This window comes from Rhinolophus hipposideros (assembly GCF_964194185.1).
Source record: "Rhinolophus hipposideros genome assembly, chromosome: X".
In the NCBI taxonomy this organism is placed as follows: Eukaryota; Metazoa; Chordata; class Mammalia; order Chiroptera; family Rhinolophidae; genus Rhinolophus; species Rhinolophus hipposideros.
In genome coordinates, this window is record NC_138046.1 from 54,936,042 (window position 1) to 54,949,643 (window position 13,602).

General features: G+C 40.7%; 1 protein-coding gene across 1 annotated transcript in view; it reads left to right on the forward strand.

Moving 5' to 3' along the window:
- Positions 1-13,602, forward strand: part of NXF3 (nuclear RNA export factor 3) — a gene marked incomplete at both ends in the record, with an annotated part of 30,220 nt that overhangs the window by 2,233 nt on the left and 14,385 nt on the right. Inside the window, 8 exons of the mRNA XM_081043014.1 lie at positions 1,212-1,248; positions 1,598-1,666; positions 1,751-1,806; positions 1,946-2,053; positions 2,173-2,231; positions 2,335-2,450; positions 2,546-2,588; positions 3,149-3,221. Coding sequence (XP_080899140.1) covers positions 1,212-1,248; positions 1,598-1,666; positions 1,751-1,806; positions 1,946-2,053; positions 2,173-2,231; positions 2,335-2,450; positions 2,546-2,588; positions 3,149-3,221 — 561 coding nt within the window. The remainder of the gene's footprint in view (positions 1-1,211; positions 1,249-1,597; positions 1,667-1,750; positions 1,807-1,945; positions 2,054-2,172; positions 2,232-2,334; positions 2,451-2,545; positions 2,589-3,148; positions 3,222-13,602) is intronic.

A 13,602-nucleotide genomic window follows, 5' to 3' on the forward strand; every position in this document is an offset into this window, starting at 1 on the left:
TTAGAGGACTCCTTTTCTTCTGCTGACCTGCCTACCTGTTCTGCTGGTTTGGAGTCGGTTTCCCTCCTCTGTGCACCCTGTTTTCTCTAGCATGACCTTTCAAGAGTGTGCTCCAGAAAGCAGGACACCCCCTCATCACCAAAACCAGGGTTGAATGCTGGTGACCTGGAATGGGAATTGTTCTCCAGCCCAGGGTCTCATGCTGAGACAGGCCTTCTATTCTGCACTGAGATGGGGCTTACCTTCTCTGCCCTGAGAGGGGTCTTCTTTCCCTTGATCCAAAAAGTTCTCCCCTTTAATCCCAGGCTGATGTGGGGACTTTCCTGCCTCATGCTGAGGTCTGAGGCCCTGGGTGGCTGCCATTATGACATCTGTTCTTCTGGCCCGATGCCACGATTTTGGCCCTCATTGAGAAACACCAGGTTTCCCTGAGTCACGGGTCAGAAGTGGGCCTCCCCAAGTGAGCACAGGGCCTTCCAGGGTAGCAGTGGAAGGTAGATGACAAAAGTGGTTGAGGAGACAGAAGGACAGACCTCTTAGAGGCACTGCCCGTCCCTCCTTCCACACATCACATCATCCTGCCTGGTCCTTCAGAGGAGCCCTGTGTAGCCTCACAGTTATGGTTTGTCAGGTGAGGGACCAACTAAGACAAGCACAGGTGCACAGGGGCCATGAGGAAAAAAGGCAGTGATCATAGGAGGAGGCCACAGACCCTCAACTCCATGCTGAGCTGGGGCCTGACCATTTAGCCCTTCTGGGGACAGTCTCTCGTCCCTGTGGCTGCTTCGTTTCCCTTGCTCAGGTCAGACTGAGTTCACACAGGTGACAAAGTTTCAACAAGCATCCAATGGACCCCTAGCCAAACACATGCAAGTTTTGCACTTCTATCTGGGGTCCCAGGGCCCGCCAGGGGAAGGTCATGGAAAGGCACCCAGCCCCAAATACTTCTCTTTATGCCACTGCAGAAAGGAGTCAGGTCAGTCTAGGTGGGAGCTACCCGGGGAGAAGAAGAGGGAGGAGGGAGGGAGGGAAGGAAGGAGAAAGAGTGAGCGCTCTTCCTATGGGTAAGTCCATGGGGAAGGTGCCCAGGTCGCTGGAAGGCTGGGACACTGGTATAAGTGTCTTTGTGTCTGGTGTAGGTGTGCTTGCTCCCATAAGGCAGGGCTGCTCTGCAGGTTCACTTACTTTTTCTGTTTTGTTGATTTTGGCAGCTCCATCCTGGAATTGTTCCCCAAGTTATTGTGCCTGGTAAGTGTATTCCATGATCATTGACTCCTCTAAGTGGCACTGACACTGCCCACAACCTACCCTGAACCCCCTTAGGACTGGCCCAAGTTACATTTTTGGATCTCACCCTTAATTCTCATTGGTAGATAGACCCATGTGGGCACCTCACAAAGGATGTGAACCTTCTTCACAGGAATTCTCCTTAGGCTTCAGGGACCCCATGATGATGATCCAAATATAGTCCTGCCCATTGACATTTCCAGGGCTCTTTCACATCCAACTTCTGGCCCTCACCCTGTCCTGGGCCTTTTCCTGACTATCCAAGACAACGTCCCTGGTCTTCACTGCTGACTTTCTCTCCTTTCCTCAGGATGGCCAGGAGCCACTCCCACCTACTAACTTTGGTATTGAAGCTCACAAGAAGTTACCAATCTGCAAGGTAAGGAGTAGAGATCCAGGAGGTTTTAGGTGGTGCATGAGGACAGAGTATCAGCCATAGTCCTGAGGACTGTTTTGATTCCAGGGAAGCTCCTTTGGATCTGATGTGCTGAAGAATCTAGTCCTGCAATTCCTGCAGCAGTAAGCACTCCTGGGAATCTAAGGAAGGGGAGGGCTAGGACTGTGAGGTCACCCAGGCTCAGGAGTGCTGACTGGGTCTATCACATCTCGTCTGGGGTCCAGTTCACACAGACAACCTGTCCCGTTTGCTCCCCCGCAGGTATTTCTTGATCTATGATTCTGGAGTCCGACAGGGTCTCCTTGGTGCTTATCATGACGAGGCCTGTTTCTCCCTGACCGTTCTCTTCAATCCCACGGAGCAAGCCTCGTGAGTATCACAACTCAGGCCCTGCTCTTGGGCCATCTGGCTCCCCAGTGTATACAGGCCAGCTTCAGGAAACACCCACACTGGCCATACCACCATCTCCTATTCCTCTTTTCTCCTAGAAGCAACTTGTTTGAGTACTTCAAGGATAACAGGAATATGAAGAACCTCAAGGACCCCTGTGCGTGTGTGCTGGGTTAGATTGGGCAGAGAAAGGGGGCATGAAGGGGTCAGTCATGGGGCCCAGGGTGTGGCAACCATGATTTTCACTGTCCTCTTCACAGACCTGCGGTTTCAGCTGCTGAAGCATACAAAACGTGACATTGTGTGCTCCCTCTGTGTGTTGCCCAAAACTCAGCATGACTTCCAATCCTTCGTGGTGGACATGTGGTTCCAGACGGTGAGCACGTGTTTCCTCTCTGGGGCAGGCCCAGAAAGCTGTAGGTGGGTAGGAGGCATAGGTGGTGACTGAGCACCTGGGCCCTTCCCTTTCAGGAAAGGATGCTCTGCTTCTCTGTCAACGGGGTGTTCAAGGAAGGTGAGTGTGTGTAGAGTCTCCTCCTCAAATGTCCCACTGCCGCCACACCCTGGCTGGGCTCCCTCTCTGAACTCTCCCAAATCCCTTATCCCTCCCCTATCTTTCATGTTCCCTCTGTGTTCTCCAGAATCCCCTCTGCCCCAAAACCATCCTGGTATGATCTGCATCCATGCCCACACAGCTCGGGCGTTATGGGCACACACTGTGGCCTTTGATGTCTGTCAGCCTAGATGCTTACTCTGAGAACTTGGGCCCATTACCTAACCTCTCATGTTCCTCATTTGCGTCATGGACTTAATAAATCCCACCTCTGGGTAGCTGTGCAAAATGAAACCTATGAACTTGTGAAGGGCTTGTCCCAGGGCCCAGCACGTGGTAACATCCCTGTCAGTGAGAGCAGATGGCCCCTATTGTTGCCCTCCCCATCCCCCACACCCTGATTCCCAGTGAACAGTTGTTCCCTTTGTCATGAGAATCAAGCCAGACCATCACAGGAGAAGGTAGTGTGAGCATGTGACACCTGTGCGACTCTAGGGGACTGTTGTTTGTTGTTGTTGAAGGGGAAGAAAAGTGTCAGGGTTCTGTGCGTGCCTTCACCCGGACATTCATCACTACCCCTGACAGCAGTTTCGGGTGAGTCCTGCACTGTGGGTGGGAACACCCAGCCCAGCCTGGGCCCAGGGGTGTGGGAACGTGCATGTCCTTGGGGTTTTCTCAACTTTGTGGAAGCCAACAGGTAGATCCAAGCAGCAGTCCAGCATAGGGGTTAAGAGCATGGGCTCTGGGGTTAGAGCACTGGGTTCTATTGCTGACCCCTCACTCAGTAGGTTGTGACCTTGATCAAGTCACATGACTTCCCTGTGACTCAGTGTCTTTTTTGAAAATGGGATTAGACTTTACACTCCCTTAGGCTTTTGTAAAGGGAAAATGCAAGTGTGAAATCTTCCCTGGGTTGCAGGTAAACTAGAAATCTAGTGAAGCTAGTAGACAATCTCTCCAAGGGTAAGCTCTGTGGTAGGGACAGAGCTAGCAGCTTAGAAATCTGGGTGGCAGCCACAGTTGGAGTACGGAAGTAATGTGGTTGCCGAGTGGCAGTGGGAGTAGCGTCATTGGTAGTGGTGTGGGGTTGTTCTTTCGTCAGTTGTCTGAGGGCCCATTTATTTCCCAGTCTATGCATCGTGAATGAGGAGCTGTTTGTGAGGGATGCCATCCCTGATGAAATTCAGAGTCTTCATCTTCCACCTGACGTCGCATACCCTCCTTCGGCTCCCTACCCTCTCTGTCACAGGAGCAGCAGGAAATGCTGGAGGCTTTCTCCACCCCATCTGGGATGAGCCTCCAGTGTTCTCAGAAGTGAGTGCTGGGTTTGCAGGGGTAGGGAATAGGAGGAAGCTAGGAGGAGCTGACGAATGAATAATAGGAACTTGCAGGTAATTTTTTTTGCTTGTGTATTTCACTCATCACCCTGAACATTTCCCTCTCAGTACATATTAAACAACCTAGTTGTTTTGAACAGGTATGTATTCCTTTATGTATTTTATGGACCTTGTTCTTTTATTGATATATTTGGGTTTCAGGACTTTTTCTCATGCCACACTGTGTGACAGGGCTCATTCCACTGCACATGTCATAGTAAACATGGAGGGAAAAGAAATATTCCACTCAACCACTCAATCATACCACCCTAAAATATACCACTCAAAGATAAGCCCTGAATGTTTTTATTTGCATTATATCTTTTCAGAAGATTGCTTATGCAGATATTTGTATATTTATACATGTATGCATACATTTGTATATTTGTCTACAAACGATAAGGTCTCATCTTACCAGAGAGAGAGAGACAGAGAGACAAAAAAACACCGAGAGAGAGAGAGAGAGAGAGAGAGAGAGAGAGAGAGAGAGAGAGAGAGAGAGAGAGAGAGAGAGAGAGGCTTGTGGCTGTATTGGGGATAAAGAGGCCAAGGAGGGACTTTTAAATCTTCAATGCCGTACAAATTGAGCAAGTTTAAAAGTTAATGTGAAGGAGCCATGTCGGCTCAAATTTAACCCTTGAATTTGCCAATGTATTCACTTCCCTTCTTACTCTCTTATTTCCACTATAGAATTAATGAGATGCCTCATCCTATTTGAGATTGGAGATCCCTCCAATCTCAAATAGGATGAGTTTTTTTGTTGTTGTTTTCATTTTTTTTATTTTTATTGGGGAACATTGGGAAACAGTGTGTTTCTCCAGGGCCCATCAGCTCCAAGTCATTGTCCTTCAATCTAGTTGTGGAAGGTGCAGCTCAGCTCCAAGTCCGGTCACCATTTTCAGTCTTTAGTTGCAGGGTGTGCAGCTCACTGACCCATGTGGGAATTGAACCGGCAACCTTGTTGTTGAGAGCTCACGCTCTAACCACCTGAGCCATCCAGCCGCCCTCAAAGAGGATGAGTTTTAAGCGCATTATTCATTTAGTTATTAGTGAATGATAGAATGGATAATTGTATGTTAAAGAGATGCTAGTAATTTTTATTTTTGCCACACAGGGATACAGCAGATGGTTGAAATCCTGGTGTGATGTGGCTGGATAATGCATGATCTGAGGATCCCAGAACTTTTTCATCTTGCAAACTGAAGCTTTATATCCATTGAACAACAACTCCCCAATTCCCTTTCCCCCCAGCCCTCAACAACCACCCTTCTACAATCTGTCTCTATGAGCTTGATTACTTTAGATACCTCATATAAGTTGAATAATGCATCGTTTGTCATTTTGTGAATGGCTTATTTCACTTAACATTATTTCACTTAACATTATGTCCTCAAGTTTCATCCATGTTGTAACATGTAATAAGATTTCCTTTTTTGAGGCTGAATAATATTCCATTTTATGTGTATACCATATTTTGTTTATCCAGTCATCTATTGATGGAAAATTAGGTTGTTTCCACTTCTTGGTTATTGCAAATAATGCTGAAATAAACATAGGTGTGACAACATCTCTTCAAGATCCTGTTTGCAGTTTTTTTGGTTATGTACCCAGAAATGGGGTTGCTGGATCATATGGTCATTCTATTTTTAATTTTTTGAGAACCCTCCATACTATTCTCCATAGCAGCTGCACCATTTTTCATTTCCAGTAACAGTGCACAAAGGTTCCAATTTCTCACATCTTTGGTAACACTTATTATTTTCTGTTTCTGTTAGTGGCCATCATGATAGGTGTGAGGTGATATCTCATTGCAATTTTGATTTGCATTTCCCTAATGATTAATGAGGTTGAACATCTTTTCATATGCTCGTTGGCCATTTATATATCTTCTTTGGAGAAATGTCTATCAAAGTCCTTTGACCATTTTAAAATCAGGTTATTTGTTTCCTTCTTGTTGAGTTACAGGAATTATTTATATATTCTGGATAGTAACCTCATGTCAGATATATGATTTGCAAATATTTTCTTCCATCATGTGGGTTGCTTTTTCACATTGTTGATTGTTTCCTTTGATGCACAAAAGTTTTTAAGTTTTATGTAGTTCCATTTGTCTATTTTTGCTTTTGTTGCCTGTGCTTTTGGTGTCATACCCAAGAAATCATTGTCAAATGCAAAGTCATGTAGCTTTTTCTCTATTTTCTTCTAAGTGTTTTACAGTTTTAGGTCTTATGTTTGGGCCTTTAATTCATTTTGAGTTAATTTTTGCATATGGTTTTATGTAAGGGTCCAAATTCATTCTTTTCCATGTGTATATCCAGTTTTCCCAACACCCTTTGTTGAAGAGACTCTCCCCATTGTGTGGTGTTAGCACCCTTGTTGAAGATCATTTTATGATATATATGAGGATTTATTTCTGGGCTCTCTATTCTGTTCCACTGATCCATGTGTCTGTCTTTATGCAAGTACCACACTGTTTTGATGATTCGAGCTTTGTAATATGTTGTGATATCAGGAGATATGATGTTTGTAACTTTGTTTTTTTTAAGATTGCTTGATTATTTGGGGTTCTTTTAGGTTCCATATGAGTTTTTAGATTTTTTTGGTTCTATTTATGCAAAACATCCATTGGGATTTTGATAGAGATTGTATTGACTCTCTAGATCACTTTGGGCAGTATGGACATTTTAGCAATATTAAGTCTTCCAAGCCATGAAAAGGGGATATCTTTCCATTAATTTCTATCCTCTTTAATTTCTTTCAGTAATGTTTTGCAGTTTCCAGTCTTGCCTCCTTTGTTAATTTTATTTCTTGTGTATTTTACTTTCTTGTGCTACTGTAAATGGCATTGTTTTTTAATTTACTTTTCAGATTGTTCATTGTTAGTACAACTAACAATGTACTAAAAGTACAACTAATTTTTGCATGTTGATTTTGTCTCGTAACTTTGCTAAATTTGTTTATTAGTTCTAACAGTTTTATTTTCCCTGAAATCATTATGGTTTTCTACATATAAGATCATGTCATCTGCAAATAGAAATAATTTTCTTTCTTCTTTTCCATTTGGGTGCTTTTCATTTATTTTTCTTGTCTAATTTCCTTGGCCAGGACTTCCAGTAATATGTTGAATAGAAAGTGGCAAAAGTGGGCATCCTTGCCTTGTTGTTTATTTTAGAAGAAAAGTTTTCAGTCTTTGAAAATTGAGTATGGTGTTGGCTATATGATTTTCATATATGACCTTTATTATTTAAAGTAGTTTCCTTCTCTTTCTAGTTTGTTGAATATTTTTATCATGAAAGAGTGCTGAATTTTGTCAAATAGGATTTTTTTTTTGCATCAGCTGAGATGATCATGTTTTTCTCTCCTTCATTCTGTTAATGTTGTGATTGTATGTATTGATTCTCATGATTAACTCATACTTGCATTCCAGGAATAAATCCCGCCTAGTCATGGTGCATAATCCTTTTAATAAGTTGCTGAATTCAGTTTACCACTGTTTTGTTGAGGACTTCTCATTGATATTCATCAAGGATATTGGTCTGTAGTTTTCCTTACTTGTAGTATCTTTGTCTGGCTTTGACATCAAGGTAATGTTGGCTTCATAGAATGAGCTTGGCAGTGTTCCATCCTCTTTAGTTTTTTGAAAGAGTTTGAGGAGGATTGGTATTAATTCTTTAAATGTTTGGTAGAATTCTCCAGTGAAGTCATATGAGCTTGGGCTTTTTGGGGGGAAAGGGGAGTTTTGCTTATTGGTTTAATCTCTTTATTTATTATTTATAAATCTGTTCAGATTTTTTCATTTCTTCATGGTTCAATCTTAGTAGATTATATATTTGTGGGTATTTATCCATTTTTTCTAAGTTATCCAATTTTGGGGGCATATAATTGTTCATAGTATTCTTTTATAATCCTTTCCATTTCTGTAGCATCGATTGCAGTGTCCCTTCTTTTATTTCTGATTTTAGGCATTTAGATCTTCTTTCTTTTTTCTTAATCTACCTAAGTGTTTGTCAATTTTGTTGATCTTTTCTAAAAAATAACAAACAACTCTTAGTTTAATGTTTTTCTATTCTCTTCACTATAATTTATATATTTCTTTCATGAAGTTATCATGTCTTCAAATTTAAGATGTGATCTCTCCTCCCAAACAGAGCTGGGTATGTTGCCCAAATACCCATATATGGTTGGGCAACTTTGTACTGTTGTAGACACATGGGCTCATCATACTTTACTTAAATTTATCTATCAAAGTGTGCCGAGATTGCTTGTAAAACAATACTTCTAAGTGTGTCTGTGAGGGTGCTTCTGGAAGAGATTAGCATTTGATCCATTAAACTGAGTAAAGAGACCCACCCTCATCAATGTAGGCAGGCATCATCCAATACATCAGGGGACCCAAATGGAACAAACAGGAGAAGGAAGGGCAAATTCGCTCTTCTTTTTCTGAAGCGTCCATCTTCTCCTGCCTTCAGACATTGGACCTCCTGTTTCTTGGGCCTATGGACTCTGGCACTCACACCACTGTCCCCCTGGTTCTAGGCCTTTGACTTCAGAGTAGAAATTACACCATGGGCTCCTTGTTCTCAAGCCTTTAGACTCATACTGAATTATACAACTGGATTTCCTGGTTCTCCAGCTTACACAGTTACACATGGCAGACTTTAGGATTTCTCAGCCTCCATAACTATATAAGCAAAACATATACATATGTTTGTTTACATATATACATATATATGTTTATTATATATATATGCTTATTATATATATATGCTTATTAAAGGAACTGGCTTAAAGTTATGGAGGATAAGAAGTCCCACTATGTATATCCTTTGGCCAGTAATGTTAACACATTAAATTAACCATCACAAGTTTAGACTTCATTATTTCCTCTTGAAAAAATAATTGAGAACCACATCAGATAGTATTATACTTTTACTTCAACCATTAAACAGAATTTAGAAATCTCAAGAGGAGATGGAAAAACTGTTGTACTTATTCATATTTTTGTTCTTTCTGTTTTTTCTTCCTTACTAATGTTCCAAGTGTTTTTCTTTTACCAGTTCCTCCAGTTTTAAAAACCTCTTTTAACTATTCTTTTAGGATTCATCTGCTGGAGCCAAATTGTCTTAATTTTCCTTCACCTTATGTCCTCCTTTTTTCCTCAAGGATAACTTAGTCAGATGCAACATTCAAAGTTGAGGGTTTTTTTTTTTTCAGTACTTGAAAACGGTGCCACTTTCTTCTGTACTCTTCCTAATGAAAAATTTTATGTCATTCACATTGTTTTTATCCTATAGATAATGATGTCATTTTTCTGTTCCTACTTTTAAGAATTTTTTTGTGGGTAATTAATTTTCTGAAATTGAATCATGATGTGTTCTTTCATGGATTTCTTTGGGATTACCGTTTGGGGTCTACTGAGCTGTTTGAACTTGTGGGTTTATGTCTTTTGCCAAATTTGAAGTCTGTCAGCCATTTTTCTTCAAATATTTTTTATGCCGTGCTTTCTTTCTTTTCCCTTCCAAGGCATCAATGACATGAATATTATATCTTTTGCTGTAGTACCACAGGTTTCTGATGCTTTGTTCTAATTTTTTATTCTATTTTCTCCTTGTTGCTCAAATTGGGTAATTTCTCTTCTATCTTAATGTTCACTAATTTTTTTCTGTCCTCTCTATTCCACTGTGGCATTCGTACATTGAATTTTAACTTCAGTTATTTTATGTTTCAGTTCTAAAATTTTGATTCAGTTCTTCTGTGTATCTTCTATTTCTTTATTGAGAATTCCTATTTTTTCATTGTTTTCAAACATGTTTGTACTTACTCATTGAGGTATTTCTGTGATTACTGTAAAATCCATGTCATATAACTCCAAACTCTGTGTCATCTTAATGTTGGCGTCTATTGATTATCTTCTCTCACTTAGGTTAAGATTTTCCCTGTTCTTGGATAGAAGAGGGATTTTTGTCTGTATCTGGGATATTTTTGGATATTATGTTATTAGAATCTGGATCTTAATTAAATCATCCATTTTAGCAAGGCTTCAGTGACACCATGCTAGTAGGGAGACGGGGATTGCAGTCTTATAATAGACAGGTGGGAATGAATGTCCAAGTTCCTCATTCAGCTTTCTCTGACACTGGATTTGAGATGGGAGGGGAAGAGGTGCCTCATTACTATTTGGTAGATATGGGATTTCAGACTGTCTACCAGACCTACATATACACTATCCTGGCTGGAAAAGGAAGCACACATCTTTGTTATTCCACACGGGGCCTCCCTGACACCCTGGGCTTGGGGGTATGGGGACTTATTTCTGCCAGGTAGTGACAAAAGTCCAAGTTACTCACACTACCTTCACTGATGTGTGTGGGAGGGCAAGGTGTGGGAGTGGAAGGGAAGGGGTACCTTGTTACTGCTTGGTGGAGATAGGATTTCACTCCCCACCAGGCCTCTACTGACACCACCTTGGAAGGAGGGGGAAGACACTTCCTTACTGTCTACCTTGTGACTCCCCTGACATTGTGGAGGGAAGTCGGTCTCCTCATCACTAGATGATCATGAAAGTTCTACCATCCCACGTGGCTTCTGGTGATACTAGCCCACAGAGGATATGAAAAGCACCCTTCCTTCCATGACAGAGGAGAGGAAAGGCACCTCATTATCACTGGGTATGGGTGGAAGTCAAGCTTGCTGCATGGTCTCCACGGACACCATGGGGGGGGGGAAGTGTTCATTTTCACTAGCTGGGGATGAAAGTCCCTGTTTTCATGGGGTCTTCTCTAATACCACCCTAGAGGGTGCATGGTTACAGTCAAGTGAGCATGGAATCAACTCTCTCCACTCAGTCTTTGCTGACATGGTGGGGTGAAGCTATGTTTAATATTGTGGTGTTTCTCTGAGGTAGGACAGTTACTGTCTAAAAAGTTTTTTTTTTTTTGCTTGGTTTCACATTTTCTGGTTCTCTGTCTAGATACAGCAGAGTTTTCTTAGGACTCTTTATCTTCTACTGTTGGCATTTTTGGGTCACCTGTTTCTTTTATACCAGCCTGGTATATATGACAAAAATAAAACCAAGGGAATTAAATGTTACATTACTTAGTTCCCAAAGTCCCCAGCCCATCTGCCTTTTTCTCTCTCTACATTTCAGTCTTATTTTTGTATTACCTATAGCATTCAGAGTTTTTAGCTGTACTTATCAGAAGCCACAAAGAGGAGTGTGTCTACTCCATCTCCCCCCCAAATAAAAGTAACTTCCTTTTATTTTTAACATAACTAAAAATTTATTTATTTGCATTCCTCCAATTCTTAGATAAAATGTACCATTCTATACACTCCTTTGTGTACATTGACATTCTCACTTAATAGTATATCCTGCATATCCCTCCATAACTATGTGGAGATATTCATAATTCTTCTTTAAACTTCTTTAGTGTATACTGGTTCTGTGATTGTACAAGTTTATGCCTCCAGTACACAATTGATGGATGTTTAAGTTGTTTCCATTCTTCTGTTATACAAATAGCACCAGAGTGAGGATCTATATCTATAATCTTTTTCTGTCACTACCAGCATATCACTTCATATATATATTGCTTATAATATATATACTGGGGGTTTCAAAAAGGTATACAAGTGGACACTTTGGTCAACATTGCTTAAGCAGTAGTTTGCCAAAATTGGAAGTGTCTGGACACTAATGGTCACCACTTCGACCACATCTTGCAATTGCAGAAGTCAAACATGATTTGTATTCATCTTTTATATTTTTTGCGTTTCTGTTTTTTTTAATTAAAGTTTATTGGGGTGACAATTGTTGGTAAAGTTACATAGATTTCAGGGGTACAATTTTGTATTACATCATCTATAAATCCCACTGTGTGTCCACCATCCAGAGTCAGTTCTCCTTCCATCACCATATGTTTGATCCCCTTTACCCTCATCTACCACCCCCTCCCCCCTTACACTCTGGTAAACACTAAACTATTGTCTGTGTCTATGAGTTTTATTTTTCTCATTTCTTTGTCTTGTTCTTTTGTTATTTTTGGTTAATATACCACATATCAGTGAAATCACACGGTTCTCTGCTTTTTCTGTCTGACTTATTTCACTTAGCATTATAATCTCAAGATCCATCCATGTTGTCACAAATGGTCCTATTTAATGTTTCCTTACCGCCGAACAGTATTCCATTGTGTATATATACCACAACTTCTTTATCCATTCATCTATCGAAGAACTTTTCGGTTATTTCCATGTCTTGGCCATCGTAAATAAACCTGCAATGAATATTGGAGAACACAAGTCTTTATGGATAAACGTTTTCAGATTTTTAGGGTAGATATCTAGGAGAGGGATTGCTGGGTAATACGGTAATTATATTCTTAATTTTTTGAGGAACAGCAACACTGCCTTCCATAGTGGCTGCACCAATCTGCATTCCCATCAGCAGTATATGAGGGTTCCTTTTTCTCCACAGCCTCTCAAAAGCTTGTTAATACTTGTCTTGTTGATGATAGTCATTCTAACTGGGGTGAGGTGATAGCTCATTGTCGTTTTTCTTTACATTTCTCTGATGATTTGTGATGTTGTGCATTTTTTCTTATGTCTATTTGCCATTTGTATGTCCTCTTTGGAGAAATTTCTCTTCAGGTCTTCTGCCCATTTTTCAATTGGGTTGTATGTTTTTTTGTGGTTGAGTTTTATGAGTTCCTTGCATATTTTGGATATTAGCCTCTTTTTGGAGGCACTGTTTGCAAAAATCTTCTCCCATTCAGTTAGTTGCCTCTTTATTTGTCGCTGGTTTCTTTTGCTGTGCAGAAGCTTTTAAGTTTCATATAGTCCCAATTGTTTATTTTAGCTTTTACTTCCATTGCCTTTGGAGTCAAATTCATAAAATGCTGTTTGAACCCAAGGACCATAAGTTTAGTACCTATGTTTTCTTCTATGCAGTTTATTGTGTCAGGTCTTATGCTTAAGTCTTTGATCCATTTTGAATTAATTTTGGTACATGGTGACAGATAGCAGTCCAGTTTCATTCTTCTGCACGTGGCTATCCAATTCTCCCAGCACCATTTATTGAAGAGGCTGTCTTTCTTCCACTGTATGTTTTTAGATTATTTGTCAAAAAATATCTGTCCATGTTTATGTAGTTTTATTTCTGGGTTCTCAATTCTATTCCATTGGTTTATGTGTCTGTTTTTCTGCCAATACCATGCTGTTTTGATTATTATAGCCCTGTAGTACAAGCTAAAGTCAGGCAGTGTGATACCTCCAGCATTGTTCTTTATTCTTAAGATTGCTTTGGCTATTCGGGGTCTTCTGTGGTTCCAAACAAATCTGATGATTTTTTGTTCTGTTTAAAAATGCCATTGAGATTTTTCTTTAATTTTTATTTATTTATTTTATTAGTTTCAGGTGCACAAGACAAAGTAATACTTAGATGTTTATCATTTATATCCCTCCCACTGTGTGGACCCCCCTCCTCCCAACCACTATCTCTCTGACATTGCACCGAGCCATTACATTTCCACTGCCTCTATTCCTAATGCTTTACTCCGCTTTTTGTAAGTGTATATGTACATATATATACATACATATGT